At 54.1% G+C, this 13,631-nt stretch overlaps 1 protein-coding gene across 1 annotated transcript in view; it reads right to left on the bottom strand.

The window, feature by feature from the left end:
• The window catches only part of CARD10 (caspase recruitment domain family member 10), a 28,022-nt gene extending 14,633 nt beyond the window's left edge, over positions 1–13,389 (bottom strand). Inside the window, exons 1-10 of the mRNA XM_075063819.1 lie at positions 13,323–13,389; positions 7,759–8,031; positions 6,603–6,740; positions 5,836–6,161; positions 3,162–3,344; positions 2,192–2,266; positions 1,370–1,525; positions 1,146–1,271; positions 626–823; positions 295–441 (exon numbers count right to left, since the gene is read on the bottom strand). Of these exons, the coding sequence (XP_074919920.1) occupies positions 295–441; positions 626–823; positions 1,146–1,271; positions 1,370–1,525; positions 2,192–2,266; positions 3,162–3,344; positions 5,836–6,161; positions 6,603–6,740; positions 7,759–8,031; positions 13,323–13,389 (1,689 nt within the window). The remainder of the gene's footprint in view (positions 1–294; positions 442–625; positions 824–1,145; positions 1,272–1,369; positions 1,526–2,191; positions 2,267–3,161; positions 3,345–5,835; positions 6,162–6,602; positions 6,741–7,758; positions 8,032–13,322) is intronic.
• Between the last annotated feature and the right edge of the window lie 242 nt (positions 13,390–13,631).

Here is a 13,631-nt window from a genome sequence, read left to right as displayed (position 1 = left end):
GGGGAAAGTGGGGCAATTTGCCCCGGGCCCCCACGAGAATATAATATTGCAACCTTTTTTTTTTTTTTTTTTTTTTTACAGAAAGGGCCCCCAAAATTGCTTTACCCCAGGCCCCCTGAATCCTCTGGCTGGCCCTGCTCTGAACACTACACTGGGAGCTCCTGGGTTCTGCTCCCAGCTTTGATACTGACCCACTAGGTGACCTCGGGCAAGCCCCCGCCCCTCTGTGCCTGCCAACACAGACCTGCTCTGCAGAGGGGCTGCAGGTTTTAGGCTAAGGCTCCCTGCTCTTACCATGCTGTGGTGTGTGGAGTCCCCTGGAAAGGTGATGGCAGGGACACCCAGCATGTCCATGACTCCATTCCCCAGTGGGTAGGGGTTATCGCTCAGGCTCCAGATGCTGCTTAAGTTGGAGCAGAGGGGGTAGGAGGAGGTGCCCACCTGAGAGAGAAGGAAGGGACCCAATGAGAAGGTCATTGGTTCCCTCTATGCCCAGAACCTCTGGAGACCCCTCAGCTCCTCCCTTCTTCTCTTCCCATTCCCTTTCCACTCAGGGTCTCCTCCCCAGCCTCCCCTCTCTCAGGGTCCTTTCCTTCTATGTCCCCACCCGCTCCTTGTCACTCACCACCATGCCCACATCCCGGTTGCCTTGGCATTGCTGCAGCTGTGCCTCCAGAGTGCTCTCCACACCCTCCACCTGGCTGAATTTGCTCCGAAGGTCATCTCTCTCCTCCTCCAGGGCCCGAACCCGTTTGCGGTACTGGTCCTTCTCGACTAGGCTCTGGGAGTACTGCAGCTGCACCCTATCTCGGTTCTGGATAGCCTGCAGGGAGAGAGTCAGATCCCCAGGCCAGAAAGGATCATTGTGATGCTCTAGTCTGCCCTCCTGTATAACACAGACCACAGAACCTTCCCCAGAATAATTCCCAGAGCGGATCTTTTAAAAAAGCAGCAAATCCTGACTGAAAAATTGCCAGCAATGGAGAGAGCACTAAGGGTGAGAAGGGAAGAGGTGACTATAGGCCTCAGGCATGCAGAGTTAGTGTCCTCCCAGTGGAGGATGGAGAGGACTCTGGGGGATCAGGAGTGGAGATTCGGCCACTCTCCTACTGGGGAAGGGGACTCTGGATGGGAGGACAATTCACCTGATCCCTCTCCTTCTCGATCTCCTCCAGCTGAGACAGCACTGTGTTCATCCGGTGTTTGTACAGCTCACAATCTTTCTGCAGAGTCTGGTGCTTCAGCTGCAGGTTCTCCACTTCCTGCAGGTACTGGAGACAGGAATCAGAGTGTCACTCCTACCAGGGGGCAAATATCCCCACTCCAGAAGGCCTCGCTCTTCAGCTGTACGGGGGGAGAGGGGGAATACCTTATCCCTTAGTTCCTCAGCCCTCTGCAGCTCGTTCTGCATGGAGTGGAGCTTCTGGCACAACTCCTGCCGTTCATCCTGTGCTTCCTTCCAGTCATGCTCCAGAATGTCTAGGAGGATCCGCTGGGAGCCCGGCACCTGGGCCTCATTTGCTGCCTAGAAGATGAGAGAGCAGAGTAGCCTAACCACAGGCACCAAGGGATGCTCCCAGCTAGGAGAAGCCTCAGACTCATCTGCTAAGGGGACTGACAGTTGAGTGTTGTTATGGCCACCTTTATTACAGCAGCACCCAGCTGAGATCAGGGCCCTCTTGTGCTAAGTGCCACCCTGAAGAGTTCACGCTCCGAACAGACAAGGGAATGGTTATTGTGGGAAACTGAGGCACAGAGAGATCAGGTGACTTGCCTCCAGTCACACACAGAATCTGTGGCAAAGCCAGGAAATGAACCCAGATCTCCTGAGTCCCAGTCCAATGCCATAACAACAAGCCTGTCCCCTCAGTACCTAGCGCAGGAGCAGCAGAAGGTCCCTGAAAGTGGGGGGGACCCCACCAGTGCCTGAACTGTGGCCCCGCCCCTTCCCCCTGAAGCTTCACTCTCACACTGCCCCTTCCTCAAGACCCTGCCCTCACACCACCCATTCCCCTGAGGCCCTGGTCCCATGCTGCCTCTTCCCCTGACCATCCCACCCACCACTCGCTCCTCTCCTCCTCTCGCCCACAGTCACTTGCCCTTATGGCTAGTAAAAAATGGGGAGGCCATGGCCCTCTGGCCCGCCCTATTCAGGTTCCTCTGACTTAGCATAAAGGTCCTGTTACCTCACCTCAGGTGTGAATCTGCAAACCTGGACTACTAAGGATCCTCCAAGCACCAAACCAGAGACAGGGACCCAGAGAATCTGAGGGTTCGATTTTAGACAGGGCCCTTGCTGATGTTCAGAATTCAGCAAGGGTTTAGTTTGCTATTCCAGTATGCCCTTGGGTGTTGGTCCTTCTATCCCATTGTCCTGGGGGCTGTTACTCTGTCATGCTTGGTGCCAGGTTTCCTTTCTAGTCTGGTGTCTCTGGCTATAGCCTCTGCTTATTGTTAGACTCTGTAAATAAATCTAAGCTTTGTATCGGTTTTCCCCACCGTGGAAACAGCTGTACTGAAAACACTCCCAAGTGGAGGAGAGCAGAGTCTAGGCTGACTGCCTTCAGCACTGCTCAGTCCCAGAGAGGGACACACTCCTTCCATGTAGTCTCTACTCAGTAACCCTATTCATCCCTCATCATCTTCCCTCCTTCCACCCCACTCCCTCAGACCCTCTCCAAATGCATCTCCCAGAGCTCCTCCGGCTCCTCCTTAACAACGTGACCTGACAGGGGGCTCAGCACCACCTCAGTTTCTTCCATCCCTACCTGAAACATGGGGGTGGGCCTCAGCCCCATCCCCTCTCTCACTCCAGAGCCCTTCCATGTTAGGGTGAGACTATGTCCATGCAGGACATAGCTCTCAGCCCCACTGGCAGTCCAGCCATGGAGGAGTCAGGGTCACCCAGCCTTCTCTCAATGGCAGATTAGGTGGTTGTAGGGCCCTGGGCCAGAGCAAGTGGCGGCCCCTCCCTACCCCTTCTGCCTGCAGTCCTACTCCCCCAATCCATCTTCTCTTCCTCCTGCCCTCCGGTGCCCCCACTCCCCGGCAGGAGCATAGGGCAGAGTGTGGCAGGGCATGGGGGCACCCATTTTGTCAGGGGCCCCACTGGCCCAGTGGCTAATCCACCAATGCTTTTCTCCCTTTGTCCACGCTGGTACCTGCAGCATGCTCTGCAGCTCCTGGAGTGAGGCCATCAGCCTCTGGTTCTCGGCCTGCAGCTCAGGCACTGTGTCAGGCTGACCCCGTTCCTCTGCCTCTCGCTGGGGCCCTGCGGACACATGTTTCCTCAGCAGCCTGCACTCCTCCTCCAGGCTGCTAACTTTACATTTCAGCTGGTCCACCTGGGGCAGGGAGAACAAAGACAGCCTCATGCCCACTGCCTCTGCCTTAGGTGTCATGGGGCGAAGCAGGGAGGCTGGCACACAGGGAGAGGGTTTGGGAGTAATGAGAGCAAAGGCTGAGACAACACAGTGGGGAAAGCCTTGCACAGCTAAAGGGTGTGGGGGGGATCTCTTCTGATTTAGCTCTCAAAAGGGGCTGGTGGGCAAGAGAGTAGGCTAGGTCTGTACGAAACTGTGAGCCCCAGTTTAAGTGACTGCCACTTTGAATTGTAATGGTCATATTGTCTTGCAACCTCCATTGTGCATTAGAGCATCCATTTGGTAGTAGGTCCTTGGCACCAACTGGAATGACTCTGTGAAGCTAAAACAGAGCAATCCAGCCCCATCAGCTTTCATTGTCTCTCAATGACCGGCAAGCCCCTGGAGCAATGACCTCCTCGCACAGCAGTTGGACTGGCGAGGAGGAGCTGGAATTTCCCAGCTAGAGCACATGGCTGGGAGAACTGCAGTTTCTTCTGCTGGCCACCTGACCAAAAAGAGAATAGAGGCTATATTTCAGAAAGGGGGTTCACTGAGCAAGGCCCCATCCATTATCAGAAGACCAGGTTAAGGAGGCAGGAAGGGCTGACTAGTTGAATGATGCTGACTAAACCCAGGACTCAGACAGGGTGAGATCAGAGTTGCATGGCTGTGTTCTGAACTATTTGAGTTCAGCTGAGCATGCTTTGTTAAAGAGTAAAGGCTCTGTGGCTAAGAAATTCCCATGCTAAGCCTGTGTTCCTACCTTTCTTTTGTCATCTCTGAAGGGGTTAATCAAGAAACCAGAGCTTTCATAGTCTGGTGGGCTCTAGGGAAATGTATCTAAGCAAGGGGCGGGGAGCTCAGGAGGGTGGAGCACTGGTTCTGGAGTCTAGGCAGCTGAACTGCAGGATCCTACTGCCCAGGAAAGGTGTCAGACAAGGGGTCTGCACCCAGGAGCATGACAGAAGGTATGTCTACACTACAGTAGAAGACCTGTGCCTGGCCCAAGTCAGCTGAATTGGGCTTGCTGGATTGGGGCTGTGGAGCTATAAAACTGCAGTGTTCACATTTGGGCTTGGGCTGGAACCTGGATTTGGAGATCTCACAAGGTGGAGAGGATCCCAGAGCCCAGGCTTCAGCCTAAACCTGAATATCTACTGCAATTTTAGAGCCTCGCAGCCCAGCCAGGCCAGCCATGGTCGTTTTATTGCAGTGTAGACACACCCTGAGAGACCCAGACCTAGGAACTGTGACCAGTCACTACCCAGGCCCAGGGAGTTTAGCAGCACATGGGATCCAGCGGTTGGGTCCACTCATCACATCTTGGTGTCCATCCAGAGAAGGGGGCTGGGCCAGACTGTGACCGTGGGTCTCACCCTACTCTCTGATGGGTATTTGTCCATATTACCAAACCCACAAACAATCCAGCTGCCTGTGCTCAGAAGAGGCCTAGGATTGCTATAGCAGAGGGATGCTGGTCAAAAAAGAGTGAGGAACATGGGAAAGAGCTGTGTGGGGATCCCAGGACTGAAAGAGCAGAGTGTGAGCAGGGCTAAAGTGACATGAGGGCCATGGGCAGGGCTATGTATGGGGGCCCAGCACCTAAACAGCCTGGGGGGCGGGCAGCACCACAGGGAGGGGCATCGGCAGGGCTGTGTGGGAGCCTGGCACTGGAATGACCCAAGGAACAGGTGTTACCAAGGACAGGGTTATAAATAGGTGAACTCAAGGTGCAGCCGTCCTATCTGAGACAGAGGAAGTGGGTGTGTAATTGCTGGAGGTGAAAGCATGGTAACCAGGGCATATGTCATGATTTCCTTCTCCCTGGAGTCATCTGATGGGAGAGGAAGTGTAGGGTGAACTCTGTGCCCGGCGCCTCAGTAACCACACCCAGTACCAAGCAGTCCAGAGCACCTTGCACAGATGAACCCAGAGCCTAGTGCACACACACAGCAAGACACCCATGCTCCCTGCTACAGAGAAATGGATATGGACGTTATGTAAGTGGAGAGAATAAATATAACACCAACCCACACAGAGCAACACCCAGAGGACACACAGTACACACACAGCAATATGCAGTACACCACAACAAGCATACACAGCAGAGATTACACGTACAGACACGCTGACAGAGCAATGTCTGATACACATACATACTAAAACACACCATCACATACCAATATGCAACTGAACACACACATTTTCAGTGAAACACTAATACCCACAACAACACATTAAATACACAACCTCAGCCACTAGCACACATACACTCATTCATTTCCCCACTCCCCAACACTCATCCTGCCTGCAGTACCAACACAGAACGTACACACTCGCCCTTCCACACACACCCCGAGACGAACACCCATCACACCCTAGTCTGCAGCCTAATCCATGCCCATGCTCCGTAATAAGCACTCCTCTCACCCACTAACCGCCAAGTGCCCACTCTCCCACCCTGCCATACCACCAGCTGCAGGTCCCGGCTCCGCAGCACGGCCAGGTTTTTCTCCTCACACAGCTGTGCATAGCGCATGGCCAGCATGTAGTTCTCATCCTTCAGCCGCAGCAGCTCCATGCTGTTGGATTCCCACTCCTCCCGCAGCCTCTGGCATCGCTCCTGCATCTTCAGCAGCTCCTGCAGCTTCTGCCTCAGCCGGGTCTGCTCCTCCTCCAGGGCCTGGTTCTTCACCTTTAACTGGTGCTCTCTCACCAGGTGCTCTTTCCTTTGTGCCCTCACCTTCTTCACCTCCAACATGAGGAACTGGGTCAGACCCTCAGGGCCCTCCTCATCTGGAAGAGAGAAAGGCAAAACATTCCTGGGTGCTGAGAGAGGGACAACTAACACCCTGTCTTAGATCTGGAACACAGACTTCTCAGTCACTCTGTACCCCCAAACCAGGGTTCAGGGTGCCGCAGTTCCTGGTACACACAGGGCTTTTCCCAAGCCAGGGTACAGAGTGCGTGGTTCCTCACATACCCTGGGCTCTCCCCGACACGGGGTTCAGGGTGCCCTGGTCCCTCACATACACAGGGATCTCTTCGACCCAGGATTCAGAGCCCCGGGATCCTCACATAAGCAGGGTTCTCCCTGACTGGGGGCTCAGGGTGCCCGGGATCCTCACACACACAGGGCTCTCCCCAGGCCAGGGTTCAGGGTGCTTGGGTTCCTCACACACAGGTTTCTCTAAGCCACTGCACAGCTAGGGAGGGAGAAGCGGGCTGCATCTCTACCTAGGATCATAGAGCAGCGCTGTGCTGGCTCCTTCCCTGTCAACTGGGTAAAGTGCTCTGGGTAATAAAATTCCAGGGATTCTAGGAAGGCTTCGTAGCCTCGCTTTCCTCGACATCGAAGGATATCCATCAAGTGTCCTAAAAGAGACAGAGCAACACAGGAGTAAGGCACTGCTAAACCCATGAGCAACCAGGTGTAATGACATCACTGCACCAAGGAGCGAATTCACCAGCTTCTCCCACTTTTAAGATCAGGACAGTAGGGAACAGGGTGGGACCACTGGCTATAGGGGCAGTCACTGGAGGGAATGAAACGGGGCAGAACCGCTGGCTATGGGGGCAGTCGCTGGAGGGAATGAACCGAGAGCACTGGCTGGGGGCGGGGGAGTTGCTGTAGAGAACAAGTTGGGAGCGCTGGCTGTGGGGGAGTCGTAGGAGGGAACGGGGTGGGAGTGCTGGTTGGGGGGGGTCACTTTAGGGAAAGGTGCAGGAGTGCTGGCTGTGGGGCAGGAGAGAGTCACTGTAGGCATCGGAACAAGAGCGCTGGTTGTGGGGGGCTCACTGGAGGGAACGAGGTGGGAGCACTGGCTGCAGGGGGCTCGCTGTGAGGAACAGGGAGGAAGCATTGGTTGTGGGGGGTTGCAGGGCAGGGGAGTTGCTGTAGGGAATGCGGTGTGAGCACTGGCCATGGGAGGAATCTCTGGAGGGAATGGGGCAGGAGTGCTGTCTGGAGAGGGGAGGGCATCACTGTGTGGAATGGGGCAGGAGCGCTGGCTGTGGAGGGAGTCACTGTAGGGAATGGGGCAGGAGCGCTGGCTGTTGGGGGGCTTGCTGGAGATAATGAGGCAGGAGTGCTGGCTGTGGGGGGAGAGTCACTGTAGGGAACAGGGCGGGAGCGCTGGCTGTAGGGGGGGAGGTCGCTGTAGGCATCAGTCAGAACAAGAGTGCTGGCTGTGGGAGGAGGTCACTGGAAGGAACAGGGCCAGAGCGCTGGCTGTGGGGGCAGTCGCTGGAGGGAAGAGGGCCGGAGCGCTGGCTGTGGGGTGGGTTAGTGACTGTAGGAAGCAGTGATGGTGGGTCTCACCACTGAATGGCAGAGGTGTCTTGGGCAAAGAAGGGCTCCACACAGCAATCTGTCGCAGCGGGTTTCTCCTACCTGTGCGATTGCTTTTGCATGGGAACCTGCATGAGCTCAGCACCTCCTCCTCATCCTGCTCGTCTATCACACGGCACTGGCGCAGGTAGGAGGTCAGCTTTGCTGGGTTCAAGGATCGGGTCAGCTGGTGCCGCGCACTCTCAATCTTCTCCCACAACACCTCCTCCTCCTCCTCCTGTGAGGGGCTGTCAGCCTGTCTTGGTGCATTCTCAGGGCCTGGAAGGGGGAAGAAGTTGTGTTGTGACAGTGGGGAGTCATGGACATGGAGTGGCACTAGGGATCAGCTCTTCAGGCCCAGATGGCAGATCAATCATCTTAAATACCAGAACTGTCCAGAAGGATCAAAAAGTGATCACCCACCTGGGGCATCAAAAATGGAGGGTGAAGGAGAGGCCACCCAAGACAATATGCCACCTTAGGCAAAGTTCACCACCTCCTCTACGGATCCCAAGGCGAGAATGGAATCATCCTTTGCTAAACTGGGGGCTAAATGATAGCAAACAGCACAGCAAGGGTGTCAGTTTGAGAATTCAGTAGGAGTTAATCCAGCAAGAACAAAGCTAATTATCTCTAGCCTGTTGCACTTGGGATAATTAGAAGACAAATCACCTGCAGTCTTCCTATCAGCTAGAAGGCCCTGGGGGGGAATGTTGTTGCAACTAATGTTCTATTCTGCACCTGTGATTCATTTATTTGTCTGGAGACAGAACTGTGCAGAAGGGGAATTTAACAGCAGACCCTGAAGGGTGTGCTGGCTCCTAAACTGGTTTGCGGAGCTGGCGCTGGGCATAAGCAAACTAAGCAATTGCTTATGACCCTGAGCAGCTCGTGGGTACCTCCTATTCCCATTTTATTATAAGAACTTGCCTGATTTTGTATTGGGGTGGGGGGACTCAAAAATATTGCTGCTTAGGGCCCCCAATGGGCAAGCACTGGCACTGCTGGTTTGGCTGCTGGGTCGAACTCCGCTTCCTGGGAATTGATCTGAGAGTTTGAATTACCCACTCACTAAGGAAATCCAAGTGGGGGCCCTGCGACTGTTCAATATGCAACCAGTTTCCTGACAAGCAGTCACAGGAGTAAGACTGAGGCTAGTTCTGGAGGCTGAATTCCCTTTCCCCGCGTCCTCCATAACCCCCTCCAGGCAGGGCTGAGCTGAACTGCTTCAGGTGGCAGGGGAGGGCAGCGTGGTGTCTATAAAAACATTATCTAGTCTGAGCGAACAGAGAGACTGAATTTCCTTCTCCTGTCTCCCATCGCCCCCCACACACACACACACACAAAACCAGCAGACCTGGGAGAGGAAGGTCTTCCCCACTGCACAAATAGCGAAGAGCAGCTCCATAGGCAGAGGCGAGGTGCCTTCAGGGCAGGGCTGTGATGATGCCTGAAATAAACTCCATGAATCACAGAAAGCAGCCAGCCAACAGTCATTAAATCATCTAGCACACACACACACACCCCACACACACACACCCCTGCCAATGCATGTTTGTCCTGGCATAGGTCCATTTGCTAGTGGTTTGTACAGTCTGCCTTTAAAAGTCCTAAATGAGGAAGATTTCACACACACACACACACACCCTCCCCCTGCACACACACTCAATTGGATTAGTACAAGAACACCACACACTAACATCTCCCTTCGCCTGCCACTTGCCCATGGCCATCAGGGCTCTTTTACCTATCATGCCAAAAGGACACTGCCAGAGCCAACCGCTGGATCAAACTTCTGCTCCCGTAAATTCCCCTCTGCCTTCCCAATCTGAGCAGCAAGAGTCCCTGTGTCTCAGTAGTCTCCTTTCCAAGTGCCTAATCTGGGCTGGGAATGGAGTATGGGTGGGATCTGGGACTCATACTCCTGCTCTGGTTGGCTGACGCTAATTTGTGTCACACAGCAAGAATCTAGTCTGGATTGTATTCCCCCAGGCAGGTTTCTGATTGTATCGAAATCCCAGCAGGTGTGTCCCAGGCCCTTCCCCGCCCCTTCTCTTTCACAGTCTCTGATCGCATAGTGTGCAAAACAACAAACTAGTGTCTAGTCACAGCCTATCCCCCTCCCAACTTTACAAACTGATACAATGTTAATACAAGACAAACTCGCCCCTCATCCAAATAAAAGGGACCTCGACCCCCTACCAGACAGCTGCTTGTGCCCAGCCCTGGTAGGAAGACAGTATGCCCTGGAGGTCGACAAGCATGGGCCTGTAAGGGGATTTGCAGAGTCCAGAGTCCCAGCACTGAAAATTGCTGGCTCCCTCCTGTTTGAGCCAGGGGGGCTGTTCACATCAGTCCCTCAGCTGATGGCCGATGCCACAGTGCCAGCTAAGGAGAGCAATCACTCAAATAGCAGGGTTCCAAACCACTGGAGCCAGCTGCTTCTCACCTCTCTCTGCTTCCTGCCTTTCTTTCCTTCTCCCTCTCTCTCTTACCACCCCCACCACACACCTGGCATGACCAAGCAACAGTGGCAAGGCAGATTTCCTCCAGGAATGCAAGAAGGCCTGAGCAAAAACAAGTGCTGACACCCCTGCTTCCTGCCCAGGAATGCGAGCTGTGAATTCCTTTCTGAGAGAAGAATCTGGCCAGGTGGGCGGAGAGTGGGGTGTAAACCTGACCTCTGGGCTGGAGAGAGAGCACTTCCAGCTCAGGGCTCCCTTTTCTCCAGAGCCAGGCAGCTGCACGGTCACTGACCTGCCCTCCCTCCACAAAGCCTCTTGGTGATCTTCACCTCGCCAGCCACCCCAACGACTCTCTGGCAGGATGTGGGTTGCTTTGTTGCATGCCCGTACCTCCTGTCCTGGCACTTACGTCACTTGACATTCCTTTTCAAGTCTGGGTGCTCAAGCTTTACGGTGGCAAACACCGTGCAGGCAGCTTCCCAGGAGCCTGTGGGCTGCACCTGATCTGCACATCCAGTAGCATTCCCTTGAGAGAGAGAGAGACTGAGACAGTGTTCGGTGTCAGGTTGCAGAAGCAGCTGCTATCAGCTCTGTCCAGACCCTGGGGTCACTGGGAGATGGAAAGTGGCTGTATTTTAAAACTCAGTAGGTTGCATCAGAAGCCTGGTCTACCAAGGGAGTGGCTGAATCCAGGCATCTCTCGGATGCTTCCGATGGTCAATGAGTTACAGGCACTCAGTGGGTGGTGAGCAAACTGCTTTCTCAGAATCATTAACCACATCCGGGCAAACACCCATCGTCTCTAAAAGGTGCTAGCCAAAGGGTGCCCGGGGCCAGTCACTGAAGATATTGCTGTCATATCTAACAAAAGCAGCCTTTTTCTTGTCCTGGGGAATCTCTAAAAAATGAGGAGTACTTGTGGCACCTCAGAGACTAACAAATTTATTTGGGCATAAGCTTTTGTGGGCTAAAACCCACTTCATCAGATGCATAGAATGTAAAATACAGTAGGAGGATAAATATCTATGTAAGCAGAGTCAGGATGAGCTCTACCCTGACATCTGGTGGAAAAAATTTCAGAGAGTGTATTTGCATAGGCACGCTTACCCCATCCCAGACTGCCGAGCTGTGGGACTGCTTTGTGACAGAAATGACTCAACCTCAGTTGGGTGGTACTTGCTAGACAAGGGACATGGGTTCCAAAACCCAGTGAATTGAGAAAGGCTAGGGACAGGTATTTGTGCCTGGTGGTGCAGTCTCCTTGTGGAGCCAGAAGCACCAATTTCACCCCCTCCTCTCTCTACTGTGGAATGTCAGAATTGATTTTTTTTCCCCCCTTAAGAATCTGTATACAGGTTGCTGAGCTGAACTCACTTTGGCCTAATGGTGCACTAGCACTGGGGCTCCCCTTTTAAGAGCTGAAATCACAAAAGAGCAGAAATTACTGAGCTGAGAGCACTGAGTACTGTGCTAACTAGTGGGGGAGCCTGAAGCTATACTGTGGAACAGAGCAGCTGGTGGAGTGGACGGCTGGAGCGGATCACGGGACAGCTGTTGGATAGCACTGGCAGGGAGTTGGAGTAGCTGTTGGCGACAGGTGGTAGTGCCACAGAGCAAGCAGAGCGTGAGCAGTTGCTAGGGACAACTGGCAGGCAGCTACTACGGGGACACGCTGGTGGAGTAGAAGAGTTTGTGAGGACGGGCTGGAGGAGCAGAATGGATGTGGCCTGGTAAGCAGAGCAGTTCGTGGAGAAGGTTGGAAGCAGAATCCCACGGAGAGGGCAGGGCATTTGGCCCGGACCACGTAAGATGCCCCTTCTACCCCCAGGCTGGGGAGGGACCTCTACAGATGACTCTGAACTTTGTGGGCTGCACTGACCCAGGACAGAGACTTTTGGATTGGTGGGATAATGGGATTTTGGGGGTTGCTGGACTCAAGAAGCCCAGGGGAAAAGGCACATCGCAATTTCCTGGGTGGTCTTTCGGGCAGGTTTGGTCCTAGGAACTCTAGTTGAGTGTTTTCCCAATTAGTGCTTTGTTGTTTATCTAAGTAATTAAACTTTTTCTGCTACACTCGAGATCTGTGCTTGCGAGAGGGGAAACGTTGCTCTTTGAGGCACCCAGGGGATGTGTGTAAGATTTTCCCATGGTCACTGGGTGGGGGCTCGAGCTGGTTTGGCATTGTGTTATTGAAACAGAACCCCTGGATACTGAACCCGGCCCTTGTTGCTGCCAAATTCAGAGGGGCAGAAGGGTTACATCTATATATATCTATAGAGATATACACACACAAGGAGAACAGGAAAAAATGGATGTTGCCATACCAACTGTAATGAGACTAATCAAGCACCGATAGAGCTGTGGATGGGGTAATGCCCTGCACTGCTATATAAGGGCTTGTCACCGCCTTGAAATTAGGTGCTGGTTGACCTCCCTGTGATTCCTAGTCCTGGTCACTGGTACCACACAGTCTGACAGTGGAGGACAACAGGGTGAGGGCTTGTGGCCCTAGGGATGCTATGTAGGAAGAGGGCTGGGTTCAATCCCTCCTGGTGCCACCCTTCTAGGACTGATGCTTTTTTGCATCTGTCTGGCAGCCCCACTGGTCATTGGTTTCTTCCCCCTTGTCTTCCCTCCTCCTCTTTTCATTCAAACCTAAGGGTCAGAGCCTTGAATCTGGCCAAGCTGCAGGAAGTTCAGGACCCAGGGGGGATAGCAAAGGTGACTTAAAGCCACCGTTATTTACGCTCCCCTGATCCCTGAGCTAGCTAGGGACCAAGTCAGCCAGCCATGTAACTTGGAGCAGCCTCAGGGCTGCTTTACATCTTTCCAGCTGCAATGGCCCCAGGGGCTGTTGTGCCAAGTGCAGCTCTGCAGAGCATAAAATGTTCCTGCCATTCAAGTGTGAAGATTAGGAGGGCATAGGGGACATTGCCCCCCCCCAAAAAAAACCTGTATACATTGATAGTGGTGGGGCACAACTTAAAGGGTCAGCTGCCCCCCAAACAGCACATCACACACACCTCCGGGCAGACCCCTCCCTGACCCTCCATCTCCTCCCAGAAAGCAGCAGCCCCTCCCCACAGCACCCAGCTGTTGCTCCTGCCTCTCCCTGTGGGGAAGGGGGCGCAGCTCACACAGCCAGCTCACAGCTCGCCTCACCTCTGTGGTCACTTGACTGGCTCGGCTCTGCCAGCTGCCATGCAGGGATGGGGCCTGGCAGCACCATGTGACCAAGCCCGGGACCGGCTCTGACTCAACAGGAAACCCACACACAGGAGTGGAGCAGCTCCAGCCCTACCCGGAGCCCCTCGAGGCTGGTTTCCAGCTGAGGATTCCAAGATGCCTCTTCCCCGGCTGGTGTCTCCTGCACATTAGCCACCCCGTGGCCCTAGTTAAATGCCCCCAGCCCTGCCCCCCCAAATATAGAAGTCAAACTATGCCTATTTTGCCATTCCCCCTCTCACCACC

Source organism: Chelonoidis abingdonii, chromosome 1 (assembly GCF_003597395.2).
Source record: "Chelonoidis abingdonii isolate Lonesome George chromosome 1, CheloAbing_2.0, whole genome shotgun sequence".
NCBI lineage: Eukaryota > Metazoa > Chordata > Testudines > Testudinidae > Chelonoidis > Chelonoidis abingdonii.
The sequence above is the reverse complement of the archived record's forward strand: the minus strand, read 5'-3'. Positions and strand labels throughout refer to the sequence as shown.